Source organism: Ovis aries, chromosome 15 (assembly GCF_016772045.2).
Source record: "Ovis aries strain OAR_USU_Benz2616 breed Rambouillet chromosome 15, ARS-UI_Ramb_v3.0, whole genome shotgun sequence".
Taxonomy (NCBI): Eukaryota; Metazoa; Chordata; class Mammalia; order Artiodactyla; family Bovidae; genus Ovis; species Ovis aries.
The window spans coordinates 28,761,243-28,785,379 of NC_056068.1; the positions used below are offsets into that span (position 1 = coordinate 28,761,243).

The following is a 24,137-nucleotide window of genomic DNA, read 5'->3' on the forward strand; positions in this document are numbered from 1 at the left end:
CTAAAGATGACATCTATTGAAAATTTCCCGATTCCCCACCCAGTCTCAGACTCCAGCTTTCCAAGTGGGTGGAAAAAGATCATATGTTTTAACTGATGAAAAGTTTCTGATGCCAGTTTATTATGCAGAAGGCAGGGTGGAGCAGGGACAGGTTCTGGGGAAAGAAAACAGAATGGTACCTTCTATACAGGGAAATGGGTACTAAAGAGGCCTTGACTGAAATTCCTTCATAGTTGGTGGCTACCAGTCCACAGGGGTCATAAAGCCAGGGCCAGCCCCTTAGCAGAAGTGATCATACACATTCTCAGAGCCTTGATTAGAAGTGATTCCCCAGGGCCCTTGGTGTCTGCTACCTCTGCTTGTGATGTCATGGAAACTTCTATGTGGCCTGTGTACATAAAGACAGCAGCCCGTCCTCGCCTGTGGTGAGGAAGTCAAAGCTGTAGGATTGTAACGGGACTGGAGCCAAGAGAATGCAGCAGGGCCGGTCCTGCATCCAGGGAGCCCACCAGTGGGACAGAAACACCAGTGGGCCAGGATATGGTGAGAGGTCACCCATCACACAGTCCATGGGGGCAGAGGACGGAAGTCATGAAGGAAGGACGCAGGTGGGCAGTAAGGGCAGGGGCCCAGCCAGGCAGGGCTGCCCCCATGGCATGCCCAGGAACCTTCAAAAGTCAGGCGCCTGCTAAGCAGAGGAGGACATCTTTCTTGGCTGAGCAAGGAGAGAAGATCCAGTTGATAACTGATGGGCCTAGAAGCCACCAGCGTCGGGTTCATTTGTTCCGAGCCCACTTATCACCAAGACGACTGTACTGAGCATCATTGCGCTCTCGAAGGGGCTAAGAGAGAGAAAGGGGATCAGGGAGGCAGGGTCAGAACTCTCCCATGGGGAACCCCAGCAGACCCCAGAGATGAGAGTTCATGGGATTCCCCAGTGATGAATTCCCCACTAGTACCTTCTCTCTCTCTCTCTCACACACACACACACACACACGCACGCACATTAAACTTAGTGTCAGGCTCTCCATCCCCACTCGCTCCTCCCCCCAGTCTCATCTTTCTCCCCTCAGGGCTCACCTGATAGAGCTGGTCATTCCCCATCAGAACTTGAGTGTCAGCAGCTAGAAGAACCGGAGAAAGGGGGTCAGCAAGGGCCAAGGAGGTGGCACAGGGAGGCCCATGAATGCTGCCGGGGGACCGCAGCTACAAACACCCTCAGAAGTTTGCATGAGCTTTGTGGGCACCCAAGTTATGTCAGTAACCAGTTGTAGGAGTCCTTAGGAGATTGCAGTGGTGACACCCAGATGAGGCACAGCCCAATGCCAGCCCCATTCCTTAGCAGGTACACACGCACAGCCACAACATGCACATGCTCTGTCCCTTCTACCTACCCCTGGAGAATCTTCCAGTCTCATGTCCAGCAAAGCAGTAGACACCCAAAGCAAGGAGCACAGTGGCAATGATGTCGGTGATGATGAGGCCTGCCAAGGTGGCTGAGTCCAGCTCCACACAGTTCTGGCACACTGTGGGGGAAGGGAGGCCAGAAGAGAAGGGGAGGGTCTTCAAGATCAGGGAACCATGCCTCTTAGGGCAGCCACAAGAGCTTTCAGGTCAAGACCCAAACTTGGAAAAAGGCCTGCCAAGAGCCTTGCTACATCCAACTTTAACCTTCAGTCCAAGAAGTAGTCTCAGGTTTGTAGGAACTTAAAAAAGGCAGTAGGCCAACCATGCTCCAGACCAAGCCCCTACTGCTTGGGTCATAAGACTACTATTGGTCATTTACCATTAAGCTCTTTCCCACTCAAGGCTTCAAAATCTGGTTCATATCTTTACAAGAGCAAGCCAGTTTGTTGAGAGCACAGACTGGTACACTGGAGCTCTCTCCAGCTAGGAAGTTCTCATGTCCAGAAGCCCCCACCTATTCCACCCCCAAAGGATCCTGGAAGCACATACTTCGATAGTATACTTGCAGAGTGAATGATTTGGCCTTTTCACCGCACTGATACATTCCTCTTGGGTCCTCAATACGTTTTCCTAAATTCAGAGTTTTATTGTCTGACACTTCTTGTCCTGCTGTTCCTTGTAGCAATGTGATGCTGGAATTGCATTTCAAAATTACTTTGTCCTCAGCTTCCAGCACTTCTAGAGCACGGGGATTCACTAAGGAAAAAAAAAAAACCAAAACACCACGATTGGAGCCAGCTCTTTAGTCTGCACCAGACCACTGTTCTGCTGAGGCTCATTACTTAAGAAGGACCACTATCCAAGTCTAGAACAGTTCGAGGTTTCTGCTGAGAGAGACGGAATTCACAAGAGAAAGGCTTCAGCAGGCATCCCACAAACTGCAGAGGCCAAGAAGGACACAGAAGGGGGTGGTAGGGAGGTCCAAGAGGGAGGGGACATATATGCATATAGCTGATTCACTTCATCGTACAACAGAAACTAACAGCATTGTAAAGAAATTATACTCCATTTAAAAAAAGAGAGAAGGACATGATGATGTAATCCAAACAGAGGACAGGCCCTGATGAACACAGAGCAAAAAAGGAAATCATGGAGTTGGGTTAATCTAAAACCTTCATGGAAATGTGTTCAGATCATTGAATAGAAGTAGGAAGGGAGCCCAGAATGCTAAAACACCCAAGAGATATTGAAAGGCAGAAGAATGGTTCTCAACTGGAGATGTCCACATATTTTTTTTCTCCAAGAAAACATCTAATTCTACTTCCCAGTCACCTGCCACACTCCAACATCAACTTCTCATCCTCTTTCCCTCCTCCTCACTCATGGTCAACCACTGCCCAGGGAATGGTACTACCAAAGCCTTTCCCAGGGCCAGTGATGGCTGGGGGTAAGAGGGAAGCTAATATGAATTACCATTCCAGTGGTCCAAAAGGGGACCTAAGGCAAATCCCATGTAAAGATTTTTAGTTGTTCTACCCATGCTTGGGGGAGAGGGTCAGAAAAATAATTTTTTTTATTGAATCCTTTCTTGGGTCTCTACACAAGTCAAGTCTTGTGGGGATATTAAGGGCTGGATGTATGCACAGCATCTTTTTAGGACCACTGAATTGCTATGACTGAGAACAACTCCACAGCCCACAGAAGCACTGGAATGTATATCTCCAATCCCAGGGAAAAGTGGAATCTACATTGTCCCTGAGATTCATAGTCAGTTACCAATTTGGATAGAAGAGCATCTTTTAGAAAATCCCCCACAGAGCCATTCCTTGTGCTTGTGAAGAAAGCATGCATATATTCTCAGGGAGACACACGTACATCAGATGCTCACCTCATACACTCATGTCTTCCTTGGGGATCCATTTCCAGTGGAAATCCTGGATCTCCTAAAGAAGCTGACTACTAGGGTAACCACTCATCCCAGTTTGCCTGGAACTGAGGGAATTTCTGGAACATCAGGCTATCAGTTTTAAAACCATGCAAACTGGGCTGAGTGCGTCATTCTATCACCCCAAATCTGCCCTTGCTCTTGCTCAGCCGCGATTGAACTTCTCTCTTAAAGCATTCCCCTGAGTGCTGGGCCATGGCCCCAGGTGGTGATGTATGGTGTCCACATGACCTTGAATCCTGGACCCCGGCGGCTATCTACCCTAGACGGAACAAAGCTCCCAGTACCAGCCCGAGGCTCAGGCGCACATCTACTACAAAACTTCCTATAGATCTCTGGCCTGAGGTCTTCAGAGAGACATTGAAGGCCAAGATGCCGCCCTAGTTAGAGTCAGTCAGAGCCAAGAGCCTGTGCTTCCCAGACCCTGTGCTACATCCCAACACAACCCTCCTTGACAACACTGGTGTACTGAGGCACTTTCAAATGGACCTCATTCCAGGTGGTAATGTCCCTCTCAGGTCCCTTCCCTACGACGTCCCGGTGCACTCGGAGAAGCCTTACCTTGGGAGAGAAGGGCAGCCAGTATCAGGCAAGAGAGACACCTGCTGTGCTCCATCTCCCAGCAGAATTCATCCAGGAGACAGACACAGGTCAGAGACTATCAGCCGGGGTTAAAGCCGCCTTTCCCCAACTGATTCACGGGTACCCGGAAAAAGTAAAGGGTGGGGGAGGAACTAGAAAACGCCTATTTCTCTGTCTGCTCTTGGTGACAGGAGCAGCTGGGGTAGAGGTAGGCTGGGGGTGGGGTAGGAAAGAAGCAGCTGCAAATAGCTCTCTCTCAGAGTATGGAGTGTGGAGGTGGGGTAGAAGCTGGAAGCAGAGGCTATGGAAAAGGATGCCGAGACTTCTAGGAAATAGAAGGAGATTCAGGGTGTCCTTTCTTGAGTTGCTGATGAAAAATAAGAAACTAAGTTCTTGTCAGCAACATCATTACATTTACTCACCATCTGAAAACTGCCACTTCTCAAAACCCTTGATAGAAGCTGTGAATCCTATTCTATAAGCCATACCAGCTAGGTTCCTTCCTTTTCTGGTCTTGCTTGGGACCCTGCCCAAGCTCCTTCTTTGGCCTCCTGGGGTACCAGACTAAGTAGCTTCTTATCAGTGGGAGGTTGGCCTTTGGGGGCCCCCTAATGAGAGATTTGCATCCTGGCTCCAATACTGTCTACCTGCTGGGTCTGCACCAGTCACAGAATTCTCCAGAGACTAATTCCCTCAGTATCATGAAAAGAATTCAAACAGAATGTTTGTATGGTGCCTGACACTTCATAGGTCTTCCCTGTAGCTCAAACGGTAAAGAATCTGCCTGCAATGCAGGAGACCTGGGTTTGATCCCTGGGTCGGGAAGATCCTCCGGAGAAGGGAATGGTAATCCATTCCAGTATTCTTGCTTGGAGAACCTCATAGACAGAAAAGCATGGAGGACAACAGTTCATGGGGTTGCAAAGAGTCGGACATGACTGACTAACTATTAACTAACACTTAATACTGACACTTTACATGTGTAAGTAAGAGTTATTAGTAACAATATGATCGGGACTTCCCTTATGGTCCAGTGGTTAAGACTCTCAATGCAGGGGCCCTGGGTTTGGTCCCTTGTCAGGAAACTAAATCCCACACACCACAGCTAATAGTTCACATGCCACAAAGAAGACCAAAGATTCCACGTGCTGCAACTAAGACCTGCACAGCCAAATAAGTAAATGAATATTAAAAATAATAATAGCAATATGATTAACTCGCAAGCACAATTGAGCTTCCCCAGGAGACAAATGGAGTTTTTCCCTTTGGGATATGGAGATCCAAAACTGTCTACACTGCTGCAGTTAGACTATATTTTACCCGAGGGTAGAGATTGTACATGCCTTGCTGGCTTCTGTTTTCCAAACACCTGAAGAGAGCTCTGTATGTTTTCGTTGATTCACTGGCTAACTCGCTGAGGGGCCTGAGATCCTGGGAGTTCAGCTGAGGCCCCTGTCCCTGGAAATGCATATCCTGTCCTGGAGGAATAATCCTATCTATTCCTTTCCAGGCAGGCACCACTTTGACGATCTCATCTTCAAAGAGCAGTGAAAAAAAAATCCCTGGACTGAGGTGGCTCTCTGCTCAGAGCTCCAGCCCTAAGCACCTAAGGGTTCCCAGTGAAGTTCATCAGTTCTAACAACAGCTAGCAACAGGCAACAACTGGCTGAGCTCCGAGTAACAGATAATGGCGGAAGTGTTTATCCTCCTCATGAAGAAAGGGGCCCAGGCCACCTCCCACCCAGCACCCAAGGGCGCTTTCTGTATAAGCCGAGTCTCTGAGATGGAAATCCAGCACTCTGTCCCGCTCCCTCCCCTCCACCTCCCACGCTCCTCTCCCCAACGGAAAGTCAGAGCCATCTGCACCTGCAGCCCTCCTGAGCCCTGCCCCCACCCACTGCCCACACTAGCAGCCCAGGGTGGAGGCTCACAGGGGCCCCAGCCCTAAGGATGCTGGGCGGGGCCAGGCTAGCTGCTAGCACAGGCTGGCTGGCTGGCTGCTGTGGGTTGCTCAGTGCTTCTGCGGAGAACAGAGATGGATATGCAGCAGGGGAAGCGTCTGGCTGGCCTCATCCTGGCCATCACTCTTCTTCAAGGTAAGGGCCCACTAGGGGGTCTGACAGTCCGGAGAAGGGCTCAAGGGAAGAAGCCCATCACGGGGGGGACAAGAGTATTGGGATCCCCTAACCTTGAGATGTCACCCTGAAGTTCAAAGAAGGAAGGGCAAAAAAGAAGTTTCTGTGCTAGAGAGAAGCAGTGTTCCATGGGAGAGGTGGAGTGCTTGTCCCTTAAGAAATCAAAACAGGGGGACTTGAGAGAGGACCCGGATGCCGCCATCTTAGGTTTGAATGTAGCCCAAAGGGCACAGGCCAGTTGCTCAGGTTGTATTCCTTAACTCAGAGCTCCGGCTAGGAGTAGACTTATAGAGCATTCACTTACTCGGTCGGTCAGCTGGTCAACAAATATGTGTGAGGTCGATCCTAGTATGTATCAGGCTAGGAGAATATAAAGGTAAATAATAACCTTCTGCCCCCCATGGGCTCGTAGTCTGATTGAAGTGATAAGTTTCAACATTTCCAGACTGAGTATAAAGCACAATATAGGGTACTTGTATGAATATTCATTTGGGAATTCAGTAGGAAGTGGATGAACTGGGTCGATGCCTGGAATATGGACTCTAGACATTGAAAGTTGTTGACATCATTCAAGCATTATGCGAGATGTGAGGAAAAGGAGGCTGAGGATGGAACTGTGAGGATATCGCTGTTAAGGAAAGTTAGAGGAAAAAAGTGTCAGGAAAGAGATAAAGGAGTGATCAGAGAGCTGAAATAATCAGGTGAGTGCAATTCCATAGAAACCAAGGGAGTAGAGAACTTCCAGAAGGAGAGCATCGCCAAGAGTATGAAATGCTAAAGGTACATCCACTGATAGAAGAATATATTTAAAAGTTTAAGTCTGTGGGATTTGGCAAAACAAAGATCATGGATGACGTAAAGGAGTTTAAGTGAGGTAGTGTGAGTGGAAGCCAAACGGAAATGAGTAGAAGGTGGAGGGCAAGGGGGCAAAAGAGCAGCAAATGTAAAATGTTCTTTAAAGAAGTTTGGATGAGAAGGCTGGAGAGGTTGAGTGGTAAGTGGAGAAGTAGCAGACTCTAAGAAGAAATGTGTTTGTGTGTGAAAGAAACTTGAGCACATTTCCAAGCTAAAGGAGAAGACAGTGAGTAGAGGGAGGCCCTGGAACTGATACTGAAGGCTGCAGTCACGAGTGGGATCAAGGGCACAGAGAACAAGGCAATCTCCCCCACTGAGACTAGAAGAGAGGAAGCGCAGATGGCTCCAGCCTTAGAGACGCTTGTGGGTGGAAAAGAAGCTGAAGAAGAAAGAGCCGTTACAGCATCCATGTTTTCAGTGAACTAAGTGGGAAGAGTTGACTCATTGGAAAAGACTCTGATGCTGGGAGGGACTGGGGGCAGGAGGAGAAGGGGACGACAGAGGATGAGATGGCTGGATGGCATCACTGACTCAATGGACGTGAGTCTGAGTGAACTCCAGGAGTTGGTGATGGACAGGGAGGCCTGGCGTGCTGCAATTCATGGGGTCACAGAGTCGGACACAACTGAGCAACTGAACTGAACTGAAGTGGGCAGCAATGTAACCTGCTAAAATTGAGCTGGGTGATGACTGAGTTGGGGACTAGAAGAGACGTTGGAGTTTAGAATTATTTCTGAGAGGAATAGAGAAAGAGCCAACTGAAGACAACACAGGGTGAGGGGCAGTGCTGAAAGCCTGTGTGGCAGCTATTTCTGTAGAGCAAAAAGAAGCCCTGGACTGAGCCGCAGAAACCTGAGTTCTGTGTGCAGCTCAGTCACCAATGAGCCAGGTGAACTTGGCGATGCCTCCTCCCTCTGGGTTCAGTTCTCTCAGCCATCAACCTAGGAAATTTGGCTACATGAGTTCTCAAGTCCTAGAAGGAACTAGAATTCAGATAATCAAAAATTTAAATGTCAGCAATCAATTATACTGTCTTTTCTATGGTATCAGGATTAGAATGAGAGGACTCTTTGTTTCTTTCACAGTGACCAGGTTGCTGGGGAGAAGAGCTAGTTAGAAATCTGCTTAACTCTTTGTCTTGCCTTTTTTTTTTTTTCATTTATCCATTCATACTTTCATTCAAAACATATAATGCTCCTACCATGTTTCAGGCACTGTGCTAACTGGTATTCATATACAGTTCAGTTCAGCTCTGTGTGAAGTTCTAAGACTGCTATCTTCTCTGTCAAGCTTTTCCTGTTCCTCACCCTTGGCCAAAATCAATAGTTTCTACCCCTTTCCATATGCATTTATGCGAGTACTAAATGATAATTTATAAGTATTATTACATTTATTACATTTGTGGGTTATTTTCCACTTCATTGTAAACTCTTCAGAAGCAACAACTAGTTATTTGTATCACCACCCTTTTCTTCCATACTCCTTCTTCATGTCAGGCACTTAATAGTGATCGGTAAGTGTTTGGATTAAATCCAATTGAGTTGAACTCCAGTGTTGGTTCTCTATAGTATGTCCAGCATGCAACTCTACCACTCTGAGTTTTGAGACAGATTTGAGGGCTATTTAGTGGCTAACTCCTTCGGGACATTCAGGATTTACACACACAAAAAAAAGTGGGTCACCAAAGCTGAACATTATAGAAGTAATTCTGCTGTAAAAGACTTTAGCTAATACACACCCAATCTTTTGCAAGGCTTTAGCTGCTAAAGGAGCAGAGCATTCCACACTGTACAGGCAATACCCTTACATACAGTGCAATACAATTGCTCAGTGCTAACCATCCAGAGTTGGGATCAGACCCCAAAGGTGAAGGGCACAGTCCCCAAAAAGACTCCCCTCACTTAAAAAGGGAGGCACTGGTTCAGGGATCCCCAGACCACCCGCACTTCTGAGGAACTGCCTACAAATCTGGAGAGTTCCCAAGAACCCTCTCAGAATTTGCTAGAACAGCTCAGAGAACTCAGGAAAGCCCTGTACTGCAAGTACAGTTTCATTATTTAAAAAAAAAAAAAATTAGATCTAGACAAATGAAGAGACACATAGAGTGAAGTCTGGGAGGGTCCTGAACACAGAGGTTCCATGCTTTTTCCTTCCAGAATTAAAATACATCAACCTCCTGGCATGTTGATATGTTTACCAACCAGGAAGTGCCACTGAGTTTTTCTTGGGATTTCATCACATACACATGATTGATTGAATCATTGATCACGTGACTGAACTCAATACCCAGTCCCTCCTCCACCTCCGAGAGCTCAAAGTCCCGATTCTCTAATCACATGTTTAGACTTGACCTGTCCCATCCTGAGTCATCTCTTTAACATAAATTCATGTATGATCCAAGGGTCCACCAAGAAACACAAAGGCAATCCTATCATTCATAAAATTCCAAGGGTGGAGAAACTCCCTCCCAGAAGCCCAGAACAAAGACTAGACAAATTTTTATTAAACAACGCCCTAAATTCAGTTTGGTGGTTTAGGCTACCATCCAGGGAAATAAGTACAGATACTGTCACTCACATGGATTAGGCTCTCTCTCTTCATCTTGGCCTCAAATGACTGTGGAAATGATGCATCAGGAGATCTGAAGGGCTCCATGCGCAGCTAATCCTCTGTCTTCTGTCTCTGCAGGTACTATGGCCTATGTGAGAGAAGGTAAGGGAAATGTCTTCTTTCTATCAGCAGACTGGGGAAATTCATGGAAATATGGCCTCTCACAACGGCAGTCCTATAGGAGCAAGTGAACAGCTTAGAAGGGATGGGATGATAAAGGATAGAGAGCAAATCCTTCCATTGTTAACCAAATCAGTGGCCAGTCTTGACCTTCCTGGGTTTCCTGGAGCTAAACAATTAATTGTCTGGTGCTTGGAGGAGAAACTGGGCCCTAGCAGCTAGGCATTACTCAAAGCACCACCTATGAATCAACAGCACTGGCTTCACCTGGGAGTGTGTTAGAAATGCCAACTCTCAGTGCTTCCCCAGAACTATTGAATAGAACCTGGAATTCTAAACAGATTCCCCTGTGAATCATGTGTGCCCCGAGACAGGGAGAATTTCAGAGGCAAGATCTTAACATGCATTTCCTTTTTCAGTAAAAGTGGATGACAATCGAGAAGATGGTTCTGTAATTCTGATTTGTGTCACGGATGAAAAAAAGATCACATGGCTTAAAGATATGAAAGAAATAAGTTCTGGAGACACAAATAAACTTACTTGGGATCTTGGAAGTAGTACCAAAGACCCTCGAGGAATATATGAATGTAAAGGATCAAGTAACGAATCAAAATCACTCCAAATATATTATAGAAGTACGTATCCCTTTTGGTTTGCTTATGTGAAATTAAGCAGTACCGGCTGCTCTGGTGAGCTTCTTGTCTGGGATGGATGTAGACATAGACGCTAAACAGTAATGTAAGAGTCAGCTTTCTTAATCTCAGCTTACATTTTTTTAAATTTAACAAAGCAGTTCCCCCAACATTTTGAAAAAGCATAGCCTGTCTTATAAAGCCTGGCTCACCTTTGGGTAGGCCCCACTGCTTGGAGGAGTCAGCAGTTTATACAAACCAAGTTAAGACAGGTAAAGGAGACAGGGGAGATTACAAGTTGAGCGACTGTAGCATGGAGAATGGGATATGGTCTTCCTTTTATTTCAAACGGAGAAGGCAATGGCACCCCACTCCAGTACTCTGGCCTGGAAAATCCCATGGACGGAGGAGCCTGGTGGGCTACAGTCCATGGGGTCGCGACGAGTCGGACACGACTGAAGTGACTTAGCAGTTTATTTCAATAGTTGCTGGTAGTAAAACCACATGGATTTCCCCCAGACTCCTGCACAATAAAGGAACATCACAAAGCACTGAGTTCTTAGTCCAAGGATCTTCCAGGCAATTCCCTAGCCATACCACCCACAGAGAGGCCTGCTGCCCTGGACAGAAATATTATCTCAAGAGAAAAAAAATCCAGGGTTGAAGGAATTCTTGTCCTTCTCTCTCCCCACAGTGTGTCAGAACTGCATTGAACTGAATCCAGCCACTGTGGCTGGCTTTATCTTCACTGAAATCGTCAGCATTTTCCTCCTTGCTGTTGGGGTCTACTTCATTGCTGGACAGGAAGGAGTTCGCCAGTCAAGAGGTAAAAGAATGTTCTTAGGGACTTCCCTGGTGGTCCAGTAGCTAAGACTCCTAGCTCCCAGTGTAGGTGGCCAGAGTTTGATCCACAGTCAGGCAACTAGATCCCTTATGCCACAAGTAAGACCCGGCGCAGCCAAATAAATCAAGAAACAAAACAAAATAATGTTTTTAGATGAGAGCTGAGGCGATCTGGGACCCTCAGCCTCCTTCCTACCAAAAGAGACCCAATAGAAGAGGCTGGGTTAGCAAGTGTTGCTGATGAGCATGGTCCAGTGAGGCTCTGACTCTGAAGGCAGGAGGAACAGGACACTTGGTGTTTTCATAGCATATTTGCCTGTTTCGAAATACAACTCTCTCTGACTTGTCCTCTGTACATTTTTAAAAAATTACTCACTGTTTATTTAATTTTATCTGTTTATTTTTGGCTGTTGGTCTTCACTGCTGCATGCAGGCTTTTGGTAGTTGTGGCAAGCAGGGCTACTCTTCGTTGCAGTGCAGGGCTTCTCACTGCGGGGGCTTCTCTAGTTGCAGAGCCTGGGCTCTGGGCACAGAGGTTCAGTAGTTGCTGCTCGCAGGCTTAGTTGCTCAGTGGCATGCGTGATCGTCCCAGAGCAGGGATCAAAACTGTGTCCCCTGCACTTACAGATGGATTCTTAACCACTGGACGACCAGGGAAGTCCCTGTCCTCTGTACTTTAAAAAAAATCTCTTTATATAAGTAAAACCTGCATTCACAAAAGTGCATGAATCACATATACACAGCTCAAAAAAATGTTTTAACGAAGCAAACACATACATGCATTCAGCACCCAGTTAAAGAAAGTAAATTAATCCTTGGGGTCACTTCCAGCCTCTACCTAGTCCCCAGAGCAACCATTCTCCTAATTTCTAACAACATTGATTCATTCTCCCTGGTTTTGATCCTTATGTAAATAGACTCACACATTAAGTACTCTTGTGTGTGGTTTCTTTCACTCAACAATATGCTTGTGAGATCCATCCATAATGTTGTGTGTAGATGTATTTCACTAATTCTTATTGCTATTCGGTACCCCATTGCGAGAATATAACCCAGTTTATTATTCATTCTGTCTTGTTTGTGTGTACATTTTGTTTATTTTTTTGTGCAGCTTCAGACAAGCAGACGCTGTTGAACAATGACCAGCTCTACCAGGTAAGTGAATATGAAATGAAAGAGACACTGCTAGTCAGTAGTGGTAAAATTTTGAAATGGGGGTCGGGTGGGCAAGTTATTTGGAAGTTACCATGTACACAAAAACTGCTTAGGACATAACAGACAATGGCATCGTTATCCCTTTGGGTGGAATGGATGAAACAAAGAGAATGGTCGAGAGAGACTGAGGTAAGGATCTAGTAAGACAAGCTGAAGAACATATTGAGAGGGCCACACAGAGAAACTAGGCGCAGCGCCTTCCTCCATCCTTGTCCTCCTCTGCCCCCAGGACCACGAGGAAACCACTCCAAAACCTTGAACATAAAAAGCACTCAATAAGTATGCATCAGTAGAAAACAAACTTATGGTTACCAGGGAGTAAAGTGGGGCGGAATAAACTGGAATATTGGGATTGACATTTACACACCGATGTATCTAAAATAGACAACTAATAAGAACTTCCTGTATAGCACAGGGAACTCTATTCAGTACTCTGTGATGGCCAAATGGGAAAGAATCTTAAAAAAAGAAAAGTGGATATATGCATAACTGACTCACTTTGCTGATGCCTGAAACTAACACAAGATTGCAAATCAACTATACTCCAATAAAACTTAAATATAAAGAAATGACAAAAGCATAAATATATATACCTGAAGAAAGGTGAAAAAAATTAAAGACATTGGAAGTAAAAGCTAAAAAATTTTATAAATTTTTTAAGTTAAAAAATAAATACATATAAATTAATTCATAGAGGATGATGATAAAATGTCCTTTGTAGCCCCTTAAGGAACGGGAAGATGACCAATACAGCCACCTGAGGAAGAAGTGAACCCAAGACTCAGACTAGGTATGTCTTTCTACACTGATTCTAAGGAAGTGCCTTTGCACTACCTGCCCTCCCAACTACTGCCAAGCCTATCTCCTTTCCCCAAGCAGCTATAAGGACGGGAGGGTAGGGAGAGTTGATTGATCATTCCATGGGGGGAGGGGGATGACTCTCCTGTGCATTGTAGGATTTATAGCAGCATCCCTGGCCTCTCTCCACCAGATGCCAGTAGCACCCCCAAGTCTGACAACAAAAATATCTCCACATACTGCAAATATCCCCTCGGTAGCAAAGTCGCCCTTAGTTAAGAATCACTGATCTATAATTCTCAAGCCTTTATTAAGCATAGTAGAAAACTTTTGTATACATATATATAAATAATATGTTTGTGCTGTAGGTGCTTAGTTGCTCAGTCGTGTCCAACTCTTTGCAACCCAGTAGACTGCAGCCCACCTGGCTTCTCTGTCCAACGGATTCTCCAGACAAAAATACTGGAGTGGGTTGCCATGCCCTCCTCCAGGGGATCTTCCCAACCCAGGGATTGAACCCAGGTCTCCCACACTGCAGGCAGATTCTTTACCGTCTGAGCCACCAGGGAAGCCCAAGTAATAGTAATAACCTATAACGGAAAATAATTTCAAAAGTAATGTTTGTGTATATGTATAACTGAATCACCTTGCTGTGCACCTTAAACATTGCAAGGCAACTATACTTCAATGAAGTATATATATATTAGGGGGAAAAAAAGAATCACTGACCTATGTTAATCTTCCAATCGATCCCAAGTTCTCATTCAATCAACCAGAAACTCCAATCAGGGAAACAGGGCCCAAGCAATATTTGATTTTCTGAACCAGTTGCATTTTTTAAAATCCAGGTGCTTTCCCTTCTATCCAGTTCTCAGAAACAAAGCAATACATTTTGGAGCAAACCTAGCAGAGAAATTTTCAGCCCTAAATCTAGACTTCACAAAGGTGACAAATGGAGAAGAAAGGCCATCAGAGCAAATTTGAGTTTCTCTCAAAATAAAGCAAAACTTGTATTAACTGGGTAACTGAGTGCCTGGAGAAGGCAGCAGAGGATGAGATGGTTAGATAGCATCTCCAACTCAATGGACATGAACTTGAGCAAACTCTGGGGGAGATGGTGGAGGACAGGGAAGACTGCCTTGCTGCAGTCCATAGAGTCGGACACAACTCAGCGACTGAACAACAAAACTCGTATGGTGTTTCAGGAGCGCCACCTATTGGAAGTAATTTTTCTAGAAAAGAAAAATGGAAAGGGCAAACAGCCTCCTTTATTTGAATATCTTTTTTTACATTTTTATTTACTTTCGGTGTAAGTCATAATTCACATAGTTTAAATACGCAGTGAAAGGTCTCCCTCTCACTCCCTACGCAGCCACCCAGTTGCCTTCTCCAGAGGCAAACAATAATACTAGTTTCCAGAAATTAGTGTGGACCTAACAGAGGCAGAAGATATTAAGAAGAGGTGGCAAGAATACGCAGAAGAACTATACAAAAAAGATCTCCATGATTCAGATAATCACGATGGTGTGATCACTCACCTAGAGCCAGACATCTTGGAATGTGAAGTCAAGTGGTCCTAAGGAAGCATCACTATGAACAAAGCTAGTGGAGGTGATGGAATTCCAGTTGAGCTATTTCAAATCCTAGAAGATGATGCTGTTAAAGTACTGCACTCAATATGCCAGAAAATATGGAAAACTCAGCAGTAGTCACAGGACTGGAAAAGATCAGTGTTCATTCCAATCCCAAAGAAAGGTAATGCCAAAGAATGTTCAAAATACAGCACAACTGCACTCATTTCATATGCTATTGAAGTAATGCTCAAAATTCTCCAAGCAAGGCTTCAACTGTACATGAACTGAGAACTTCCAGATGTTCAAGCTGGATTTAGAAAAGGCAGAGGAAACAGATCAAATTGCCAGCTTCCAGTAGATCATAGAAAAAGCAAGAGAGTTCCAGAAAAAAAACATCTACTTCTGCTTCGTTGACTTTGCTAAAGCCTTTGACTGTGTGGATCACAACAAACTGTGGAAAACTCTTCAAGAGATGGGAATACCAGACGACCTTACCTGCCTCCTGCAAAACCTGTATGCAGGTCAAGAAGCAACAGTTAGAACCAGACATGGAACAAAGGACTGGTTCAAACTTAGGAAGGAGTACATCAAGGCTGAATATTGTCACCCTGCTTATTTAACTTCTATGCAGAGTACATCATATGAAAAGCTGGGCTGGATGAAGGACAAGCCAGAATCATGATTGCAAGGAGATATCAATAACCTCAGATATGCAGATGACACCACCCTTGTGGCAGAAAGCAAGAGGAATTGAAGAGCCTCTTGATGAAAGTGAAAGAGGAGAGCAAAAAAACTGGCTTAGAACTCAACATTCAAAAAATTAAGATCATGACATCCAATCCCATCACTTCGTGGCAAATAGATAGAGAAACAATGGAAACAGTGATAGACTGTATTTTCTTGGGCTCCAAAATCACTGTAGATGTTGTCTGAGGCCATGAAATTAAAAGACACTAGCTCCTTAGAAGGAAAGCTATGACAAACCTAGACAGCATGTTAAAAAGCAGAGACAAAGCAAAGACCTTTACCAACAAAGGTCCAGCAAAGCTATGGTTTTTCCAGTAGTCAAGTATGGATGTGAGAGTTGGACCATAAAGAAGGCTGAGCACCAAAGAATTGATGCTTTTGAATTGTGATGTTGGAGAAGACTTTGAGAGTCCCTTGGCCTGCATGGAGATCAAACCAGTCAATCTTAAAGGAAATCAATCCTGAATATTCATTGGAAGGACTGATGCTGAAGCTGAAGTTCCAATAGTTTGGCACCTGATGCAAAGAGCCAACTCATTAGAAAAGACCCTATGCTGGGAAAGATTGAAGGCAGGAGGAGAATGAGATGACAGAGGATGAGATGGTTGGATGGCATCATAGAATCAATAGACATGATTTTGAACAAGCTCTGAGAGATGGTGAAGGACAGGGAAGCCTGGCGTGCTGCAGTCCATGGAGTTGCAAAGAGTCAGACATGACTGAGCATCTGAACAATAACAATACAGTCTTACAAGATATATAAAATACTCTATGTTGGAGATACTCTCGGCATATATAAGCAAATTCCAAGTGTGCATTATTCTCCCCATATTTTTCACACAAATGTTGTCTTATACATCTCGCACTTTTCAAGATTTTATTCTATTCAATAAAATCTGAGTACTTCATACCAACATATAAAGGAGCTCCTTTTTAAAAAATATAGCCGCTTTGTACAGATCACCTATAATTTTCTCAACTAGTCCTCTACTAATGGATGTTTAAGCTGGTTCTTTTGCTCTTACAATGCCACAATGACTGTAGAAATGTCATTTTTTTAAATTGTAGTAGTTGTAGTTGCTCAGTCATGTCCAACTCTTTGTGATCCCATAGACTCCAGCCCTCCAGGCTCCTCTGTCCATGGAATTCTCCAGGCAAGAATATTGGAATGGGTAGCCATTCCCTTCTCCAGGGTATCTTCCAGACCCAGGGATCAAATAGGGTCTCCTGCTTTGCAGGCAGATTCTTTACCATCTGAGCCACCAAGGAAGCTCTTAAAAATTGTATTGAGGTATAATTTACATGCTATAAAATCACTCACCTTACAGGATTTCACCTGTTCTCAGTAATTTTTATCAAATTTTCCCAGTTGTACAACCATCACCATAATCCAGATTTAGACTACTTCCATCAGTCTCTTAAAGTTTCTTGTGCTGTTTCTGGGGGCTTCCCTCATAGCTCAGCCGGCAATCACTAATCTCTTTTCTGTCCCTTTAGATTTGCCTTTTCTGGAAAAATGGAATCATATGGATGTTCTGGACATTCTTGTGCCAAGTCTTCATGTGGACATATGTTTTCATTTCTCTGGGTTGCTACCTAGGAGGGAAGGATTGCTGGGTGGTATGGTAAATTTATCTATATCAGTTTAAGAAACTGCCAAAGTGTTTGCCAAACTGGCTGTTCCATTTTACATTCCCAGCAGCGATAAGTGGTTGGGGTTCCTCTTTCTTCTCATCCTCACAAAAGTTCGTTACTATCTTTTTTAGTATAGCCATTCTAGGGGATGTAAAACAGTATCTTATTATGGCTTTGATTTGCATTCTCTAATGACTAACGATGTTGAACATCTTTTCATGTGCTTATTGGCTATTCTCATCATATCTTTAGTGAAGTGCGTATTCACAACTTTTAAAATTCAGTTATTTGTTTTTCTTCTTACTATTGAATTGTAAACGTTTTTATATATTTTCAAATAAAAGTCTTTTAGCAGATATATGATTTGCAAATATATCTACCAGTCTGTGATTTGTCTTTTCATTTTCTTAATGGTGTCCTTTGAAATGCAAAGGTTTTTAATTTTGCTGAAATCTGTTCTACTCTTTTTTTTCTTTTATGGATTGTGCGCTTGGTGTCATGACTAAGAAATCCTTGCCAAACCCAAGATCACAAAGATGTTTTTATAGTTTTAGTTCTAACGATAAATGTTATTTTGAACATTAAGACTATTTGTAACAAATACAAATAAATGCAATTGCAGGACCATAATGTATTTTCACCTGTCATTTAATGAAATATTGCCAAATTGCACTTCATAGAGCTTGGACCAATACATAATTCTAATGAGTGCCTATTGTTTCATATACAATCCAAAAGTGCACTACTAAGCTTTTTCAACTTTGTAAATCAGATAAGTTAAAACGGCGTCTTGGCTTAATTTTAATTTGCATTTTCCTAATTAAAAATGAGAGTGAATCATTTGTTTTTCCTGCTCATGAAATATAGGCTCATATCCTTTGATTGTCTTATTGACTTGCAACAATCCTTTACATATTTGGGAAACTAGATCTTTTGTTTACAATATTAATTGCAAATATTTTCACAGTGTTGTTATTTGGGTTTTGACTTTACTTATGGTTGGTTTTCTACACACATTTTACAAACATTTGCATGTAGTAGAATTCACTGTTCTTTTATGGTTTCTAGGTTGTTTCATATTTTAAAATGCCTTCTCCCATTCTAAGATTATTCTTTTAAAACTTTTCTTCCATTAATTCCTCTAGCATTTTCCTGGTTTATATATTTAAATCTCTGATCCATCTTAGACTAATTTAATCCAATGTATAAAGGTCTAATATATTGGCTAACTTTTCAATCACACAGCTACCCACTTAATCTGGAACTATTTATTGAAAAATCCACCTTATGCACATTGATTTTAAATGCTCCACTCTCACCAGATTGTAAACTCCAAAAAGGAAGACTTGTATTCTTTTTTCCACTACTATAGCTTGAGGAGCTAAAACAATGCTAGAACATAATAGGCACTCTAAGATTGCTCAACATTTGGTATGTACATATTCATGTCTGTGTGTGTGTGTGTTAAAGTAAAACACCATTTTAACCATTTTTAAGTGTACTATTCAGTGGCATTAAATACATTCACAATGTTGTGCAACCATCAGCTCTCATTTGCATAACTTTTTCATTATTCTGAAGAAACACTCTACCTATTAAAAGATAATTCCCTATTCCTCCCTCTCCCCAGTCCCTGCTGCTGCTGCTGCTAAGTCATTTCAGTCGTGTCCGACTCTGTGTGACCTCATAGATGGCAGCCCACCAGGCTCCCCCGTCCCTGAGATTCTCCAGGCAAGAACACTGGAGTGGGTTGCCATTTCCTTCTCCAATGCATGAAAGTGAAAAGTGAAAGTGAAGTGGCTCGGTTGTGTCCAACCCTCAGCGACCCCATGGACTGCAGCCTTCCAGGCTCCTCCGTCCATGGGATTTTCCAGGCAAGAGTACTGGAGTGGGTTGCCATTGCCTTCTCCGCCCCAGTCCCTGGTAACCTCTATTTAACTTTCTGTCTTTATGAATTTGCCTACTCTAGGTACCACATATAAGTAGAGGCATATAGTATTTGTCCTTTTGTGTCTGGCTTATTTCACTTAGCATGATATTCTCAAGGTTCATTCATGTTGTAGCATGTAGCAAAATTTCCTTCCCTTTTAAGGTTTAATAATAACCTTCTGTATGTATATGCCACATTCTGTGTGTCCATTCATCTGTCAATGGACATTTGGGTTGTTTCCACCTTCTGCCACCCACTCCAGTGTTCTTGCCTGGAGAATCCCAGGGAAGGGGGAGCCTGGTGGGCTGCCGTCTATGGGGGTCACACAGAGTCGGACACGACTGAAGCGACTTAGCAGCAGCAGCAGCAGCAGCAGCAGCAGCAGCAGCAGCAGCACCTTCTGCCTACTACAAATGATGTTGCTATGAACAGTGCTGTACAAATAACTATTTCTTTGACGTATTTAGCCAGAAGTAGAATTGCAGCATCATATGATAATTGTTTAACTCTTTAAGGAACACTAAACTTTTTCTGAAATAGTCCAGTAGTTTACATTCACAAGGGTCCCTATCTCACCACGTCCTCACCAAGACTTATTTTCTTTTTACTTTTTCATAATCACCTTCCTAAGAGGGATGAGGTAGTACTTCATTGTAGTCTTGACTTGCACTTCTCTAATGATTAGTGACATTGAGCACCTCTTCATGCGCTTATTGGCTATTTGCATATCTTCTATAGAACACTATTTATTCAAGCCCATTGTCCATTCTTTAATCAAGTTGTTTGAGGTTTTATTGTTGAGTTATAGACTTTTTAATATAACTGGATATAATTTTTTAAATCAGTAATGTGATTTACAAATACTTTCCATCACTGTAGGTATTGTCTTTTCACTTGCACTTGAAAAGTATGCTCCATTTTTTCCCTCTGTGTAACTTCAGAGTACCCTTGAGGATCTGCATCCTCTTCACCTGACAAGAAAACTGCAACCCAATCAAAGACAGCATATTTGAACACACTGCCTGGCACCTAATAAGAGCTCACAAGTTTCAGTTATTGTTAATGCTACTGTTGCTTCACAGACAAAAATGATCTATGAAGAATCATAGAAGCTGTTTCAGTAAGGCACATCGGTGGGAAAAATAGAAAGCATAAGTCCGTAAATGCCTAAGCAGAGCCAGGGTTCACCACCTCATAGCTATTGCCGATACATGGGTTTCCCAGGCCCGTTTACTCCTACCGACCTCCGAAACACCGCTCTCCCTGCTCAACGCGACCCGCCCCCAACACAACCAACCCCAAGGCCGCTTCCGGCCACTTCCGCCCGGCCGCAGCCAGTTAGTGCATGCGCTGTGGGAATGTTTGCGCGCCCGCTCCCAGCACAGGGCGACACACCCAGCTTCCGGCGCCTGGATGAAATTGCACACGGCTTGGCGCCTGGTCATGACGTCAGTTCCGGTTGCCTTGCTGACTCGGAAGTGGCAGCTCTTCGGCCACTGAGACTCTGTCGTGTCGTCGCTGCTGGCCTTTCAGGCTCTGGTAAGAGAGGATATGGCTGGAGGGGAGGGGATCGTTGAGTCTGCAGTGTGATTTTTTTTTTTTCTCCTAGTCGGATGCCAGTCCAAATCTTTGCACGCTTACCTCCTCCAAATTCTCCTGTCCTTTCCTAAACACTGTCTCTCCTTCAAGAACTTCGACCCTGTCTGGTTTGGGAACCCCTTACAGTGCTCCTGTTTCTGGCATTTCTGCCCCTCGTTGCCATTCCGCTCCTGGAAAAGGCCAGAATCCTGGCCTTGCATTATTTTTGGCTTTCCTTCTCTAGAACGTGCCCCTAGTGGGTAGGTCTCCCTGTGTGCCGCGAATCCCTTATGGAACCTGGGGTGATAAAATATAGAGAGTAGACAACAGATACCCTGGTGCCAAAGAAGAGAAAATTAAACTTGGGTCCCTGTAGTCAAACCAGTTGAATCCATGTGGCAAGGTGTTGACATTTGTTAAGGGAAGTGATCATTCACCCCTCAGAACTCTTCTGTTATTCTGCTTCTTGCTCCCTCAGCATTTGGGTTTAGAGGACACTTCTAAAATTAAGTAACCGAGCTCAGAAGCTTATGTTTGATGCGTATTCTCTTTGGAATCAGCTTTTCACTCCAAGAACAAGGATATGTACGTTTAGTCTCACTGCCATAGGCTGTTTTGGTCTCACAAGGGAGCCCTCATATAAAATGGGACCCAGGAAGGAATGCTGTCTGCTTTGCAGCTTGATGAGATCCTTCTAGTTTGATGTAATTTAAGGATCTGTTGGCATGTAGAGGTCTGAAAGGGTTATTGGGTGGAGCATGTAACCCTGAAATAATTTTTTAAATTTCTTTTTCGGTTTGATCTATGTATTACTCTGGGCTTCCCAAGTGGTGCCATGGTAAAGAACCCACGTGCTAATGCAGGCAGGCTCAGAAGACTCGGGTTCCATCCATGCCTTGGGAAGGTCTTCTGGAGTAGGAAATGGCAACCCACTCCAATATTCTTGCCTGGGAAGTTCCATGGACAGAGGATCTGGGTGGGCTACAGGCCACGGGGTCCCAGAGTGAGACACAGCTGGGCAACCGTGCAGGTGCATGCACACACACGTATTACTCTCCAGGAAAGAAACCTTGTGGAGTATGATTTAATAAAGCTTGATTATGACAGTCTCATTTTTGTGAAGTATTCCAAGTATTTCTGTTTAAAAGCAATACCAAGTTTGATGTTAAAACATTTATGTGGTCATGTCTTTAAAGGCTGAAAGTGCCCCCTTAAGAGGATTAGCCATATTCTCAAGAAGATTGTATAGGACTGGAGGTAGACAACTTTTATAAATGTAGAGCCTTGCAGCACATCTATCAGAAATGTGTTTTTAAAGGGGATGTATTGGGGGAATTCCCTGGCAGTCCCATGTTAGGACTCTGCACTTTCATTGCCAAGGGCCCAGATTCAATCCCTGGTTGGAGAATTAAGATCCTGCAAGCCTCACGGCCAAAAGTAAATAAATAAATAAAGAGGATGCATTTTTAAAATCAAATCCAAAAACTTCTAAGAATTGGCAGATGTGTCATGCCAAAGGCTGACGACAGGATAGTGCTTTATGGTATGGTAGTTGAAAGGAGATTATAAATTCCCAGTGATATTGAATATTAAACAATATCAAGATTCCATTTTATCAGACTTTTCTTTTGGAGTGGGTCACATCTGGTTGCTCTTTTTACATTTGTGAGATCCTTGACCAAATCTAAACTGGCATCCCTACAAAGGTTTCATCAAATGATCCTCCCTTTTCATGTAAAATTTTCCTGGTTGCACAGTTAGCTCTTTTTCCATGAAAATAGTTGTTGCACAGATTTGAAGTACATATGAGAAAGATGAGCTTAATGAGGTAGGCAAAGCCCTTTTTGTCTTTCATCATGGATGACAACAGAGCTTTATTTCCATTCTCTGTTCTACACATACTGAGATACCAAAGGGCCACAAGTGTCTGGCCTGATACCTTGACCTTCCACTGCAACCCAAGACAAACAGTAAAACCCTTACCTTAAAGTAGGACTGTGGGTGCTGCTATTGATTACAAGAAGGTCAGGAGTAATTACATGTAAGATTGACTCATTTGATGCATGTTTTGGATTTTGTGTTTATGGAATATACCAGACACAAGAAAAAAAATAATTAGGTATGAGCCTGTACTCATATTGCTTACCTTCTAGTAAGAAAGAAGATCTACATTAGGAATACAATGTAGAAAGTTATAATTAGAAAGTTATAAGTCCTATTGATATAGATAAAATGTCATGGGAAGCTAACTTTTTGTGGACCATTTTAAGTCTTTATGGAATTTGTTGCAATATTGCTTCTGTTTTATATTTTGTTTTTTGTGTTTTACTGTGAGGCATGTGGGGTCTTAGCTCCCGGACCAGGGAGGACAAGGAATTGAACCTACACCCCCTGCACTGGGAGGTGAAGTCCTAACCACTGGGTTACCAGGGAAGTCTTAAGCTAGCTTTATGTAATGTGACAGTGTATTATTGAGAAAGGAGGAAATAATGCCATTTATGAGGATAAATCCTCTTTAGGTCTCTTGATAGTCTTAGAGCCCGTATATGTCCTACGTTCTAATTCTTGGCTTTCGATTTCCTTCCTTTTTGCATAGGTAGCGCAAGTGATGCATCTCCTTTGTACTAATCTGAACTCTTTTCAGTTGTATTTTTAAAAACTCATTTGAACTGGCTCCCACAGTGTAGGGAAATCTATTGGCTTTTTTATACCTGAGAAGGCTCTCTTTCCATCTCACATGTCTTTTCCTACATGTTAGTTTAGTTTTAGGCTAGGCCTTCACTAGATGGTGGAAAGACGGCAACTCTGGGTTCCTGTCTTACCAGCCTAGCAACCTAAGCAGGAAAAAAAAAAGAGTTTCCTTTTCTGTTGGTTTAGCCAAAGGCCTGAAGCTAGTGTTCACTGATTCTTTTAGGTTGGTGCAAAAGTAATTGCGGTTTCTGCATTGTTGAAGTTTACCACTTGATATTGGAATACATTCTTAAATATGGTTATGTTATACATCATTTTAATGTGCATTTCTCCCTTAATTTTTTTGCTAATGACTTATTACTTGCTATTTATTTTAGACTATGTAAATGATGTTAGACAAAAGCAAATTTGAGCGATTTTCTTATGCAAGTTCAAAATGGGTCATAAAACAGTGGAGACAACTCGAAACATCAAACTCATTTGGCCCAGGAACTAATGAATGTACAGTGCAGTGGTGGTTCAAGTTTTGCAAAGGAATTGAGAGCCTTGAAGTTGAGCGTAGTAGCCAGCCATCAGAAGTTGACAGCAACCTATTGAGAGAATCATCAAAGCTGATCCTCTTACAACTACATGTTTTAAGAAGTTGCCAAAGAGCTCAGTGCTGACCATTTTCATTCGGCATTTGAAACAAATTGGAAAGTTGAAAAGGCTCGATAAGTAGGTGCCTCATGCACTGACTGCAAATCAAAAAAGTAGTCCTTTTGGAATGTCGTCTTCTCTTATTCTATGCAACAAAAACGAACCATTTCTCAATCAGATTGTGACATGCAACAAAAAGTG

General features: G+C 43.4%; 3 protein-coding genes across 11 annotated transcripts in view; 2 read left to right on the forward strand and 1 right to left on the reverse strand.

Annotated features, from left to right (window-relative positions):
* Window positions 1-98: 98 nt before the first annotated feature.
* On the reverse strand, window positions 99-4,481 carry CD3D (CD3d molecule). Of its 2 annotated transcripts, none has more exons than XM_042232605.2 (5): window positions 4,357-4,481; window positions 1,957-2,163; window positions 1,395-1,526; window positions 1,081-1,124; window positions 99-842 (listed from the first exon to the last, which is right to left on the reverse strand). In XM_042232605.2, the coding sequence occupies exons 1-5, from the start codon at window positions 4,418-4,420 to the stop codon at window positions 777-779; spliced, it is 513 nt and encodes a 170-aa protein (XP_042088539.1). In that variant the 5' UTR covers window positions 4,421-4,481; the 3' UTR covers window positions 99-776.
* Window positions 4,482-5,947: 1,466 nt separating this feature from the next.
* On the forward strand, window positions 5,948-17,728 carry LOC443398 (T-cell surface glycoprotein CD3 gamma chain). Of its 2 annotated transcripts, XM_004016069.4 has the most exons (7): window positions 5,948-6,030; window positions 9,613-9,636; window positions 10,074-10,289; window positions 10,981-11,112; window positions 12,241-12,284; window positions 13,066-13,134; window positions 16,961-17,728. In XM_004016069.4, exons 1-6 carry the CDS (start codon window positions 5,970-5,972, stop codon window positions 13,114-13,116), a joined length of 528 nt encoding a protein of 175 aa, XP_004016118.2. In that variant the 5' UTR covers window positions 5,948-5,969; the 3' UTR covers window positions 13,117-13,134; window positions 16,961-17,728. The 2 variants fall into 2 exon arrangements, with proteins under 2 accessions (XP_004016118.2, XP_060255294.1); XM_060399311.1 differs by having other exon boundaries at window positions 12,241-17,728.
* A 2,751-nt stretch (window positions 17,729-20,479) lies between these two features.
* Window positions 20,480-24,137, forward strand: part of UBE4A (ubiquitination factor E4A) — a 37,717-nt gene continuing 34,059 nt past the window's right edge. For 4 of the 7 annotated variants that reach the window (XM_060399314.1, XM_060399315.1, XM_012095525.4 and 1 more), the window contains exon 1: window positions 20,480-20,567. The gene's annotated coding sequence lies outside the window, so the exon portion shown is untranslated. Of the gene's footprint in view, window positions 23,596-24,137 lie in introns of all 7 variants that reach the window. The other 3 variants (XM_060399313.1, XM_060399312.1, XM_060399316.1) reach the window with 2 other exon arrangements.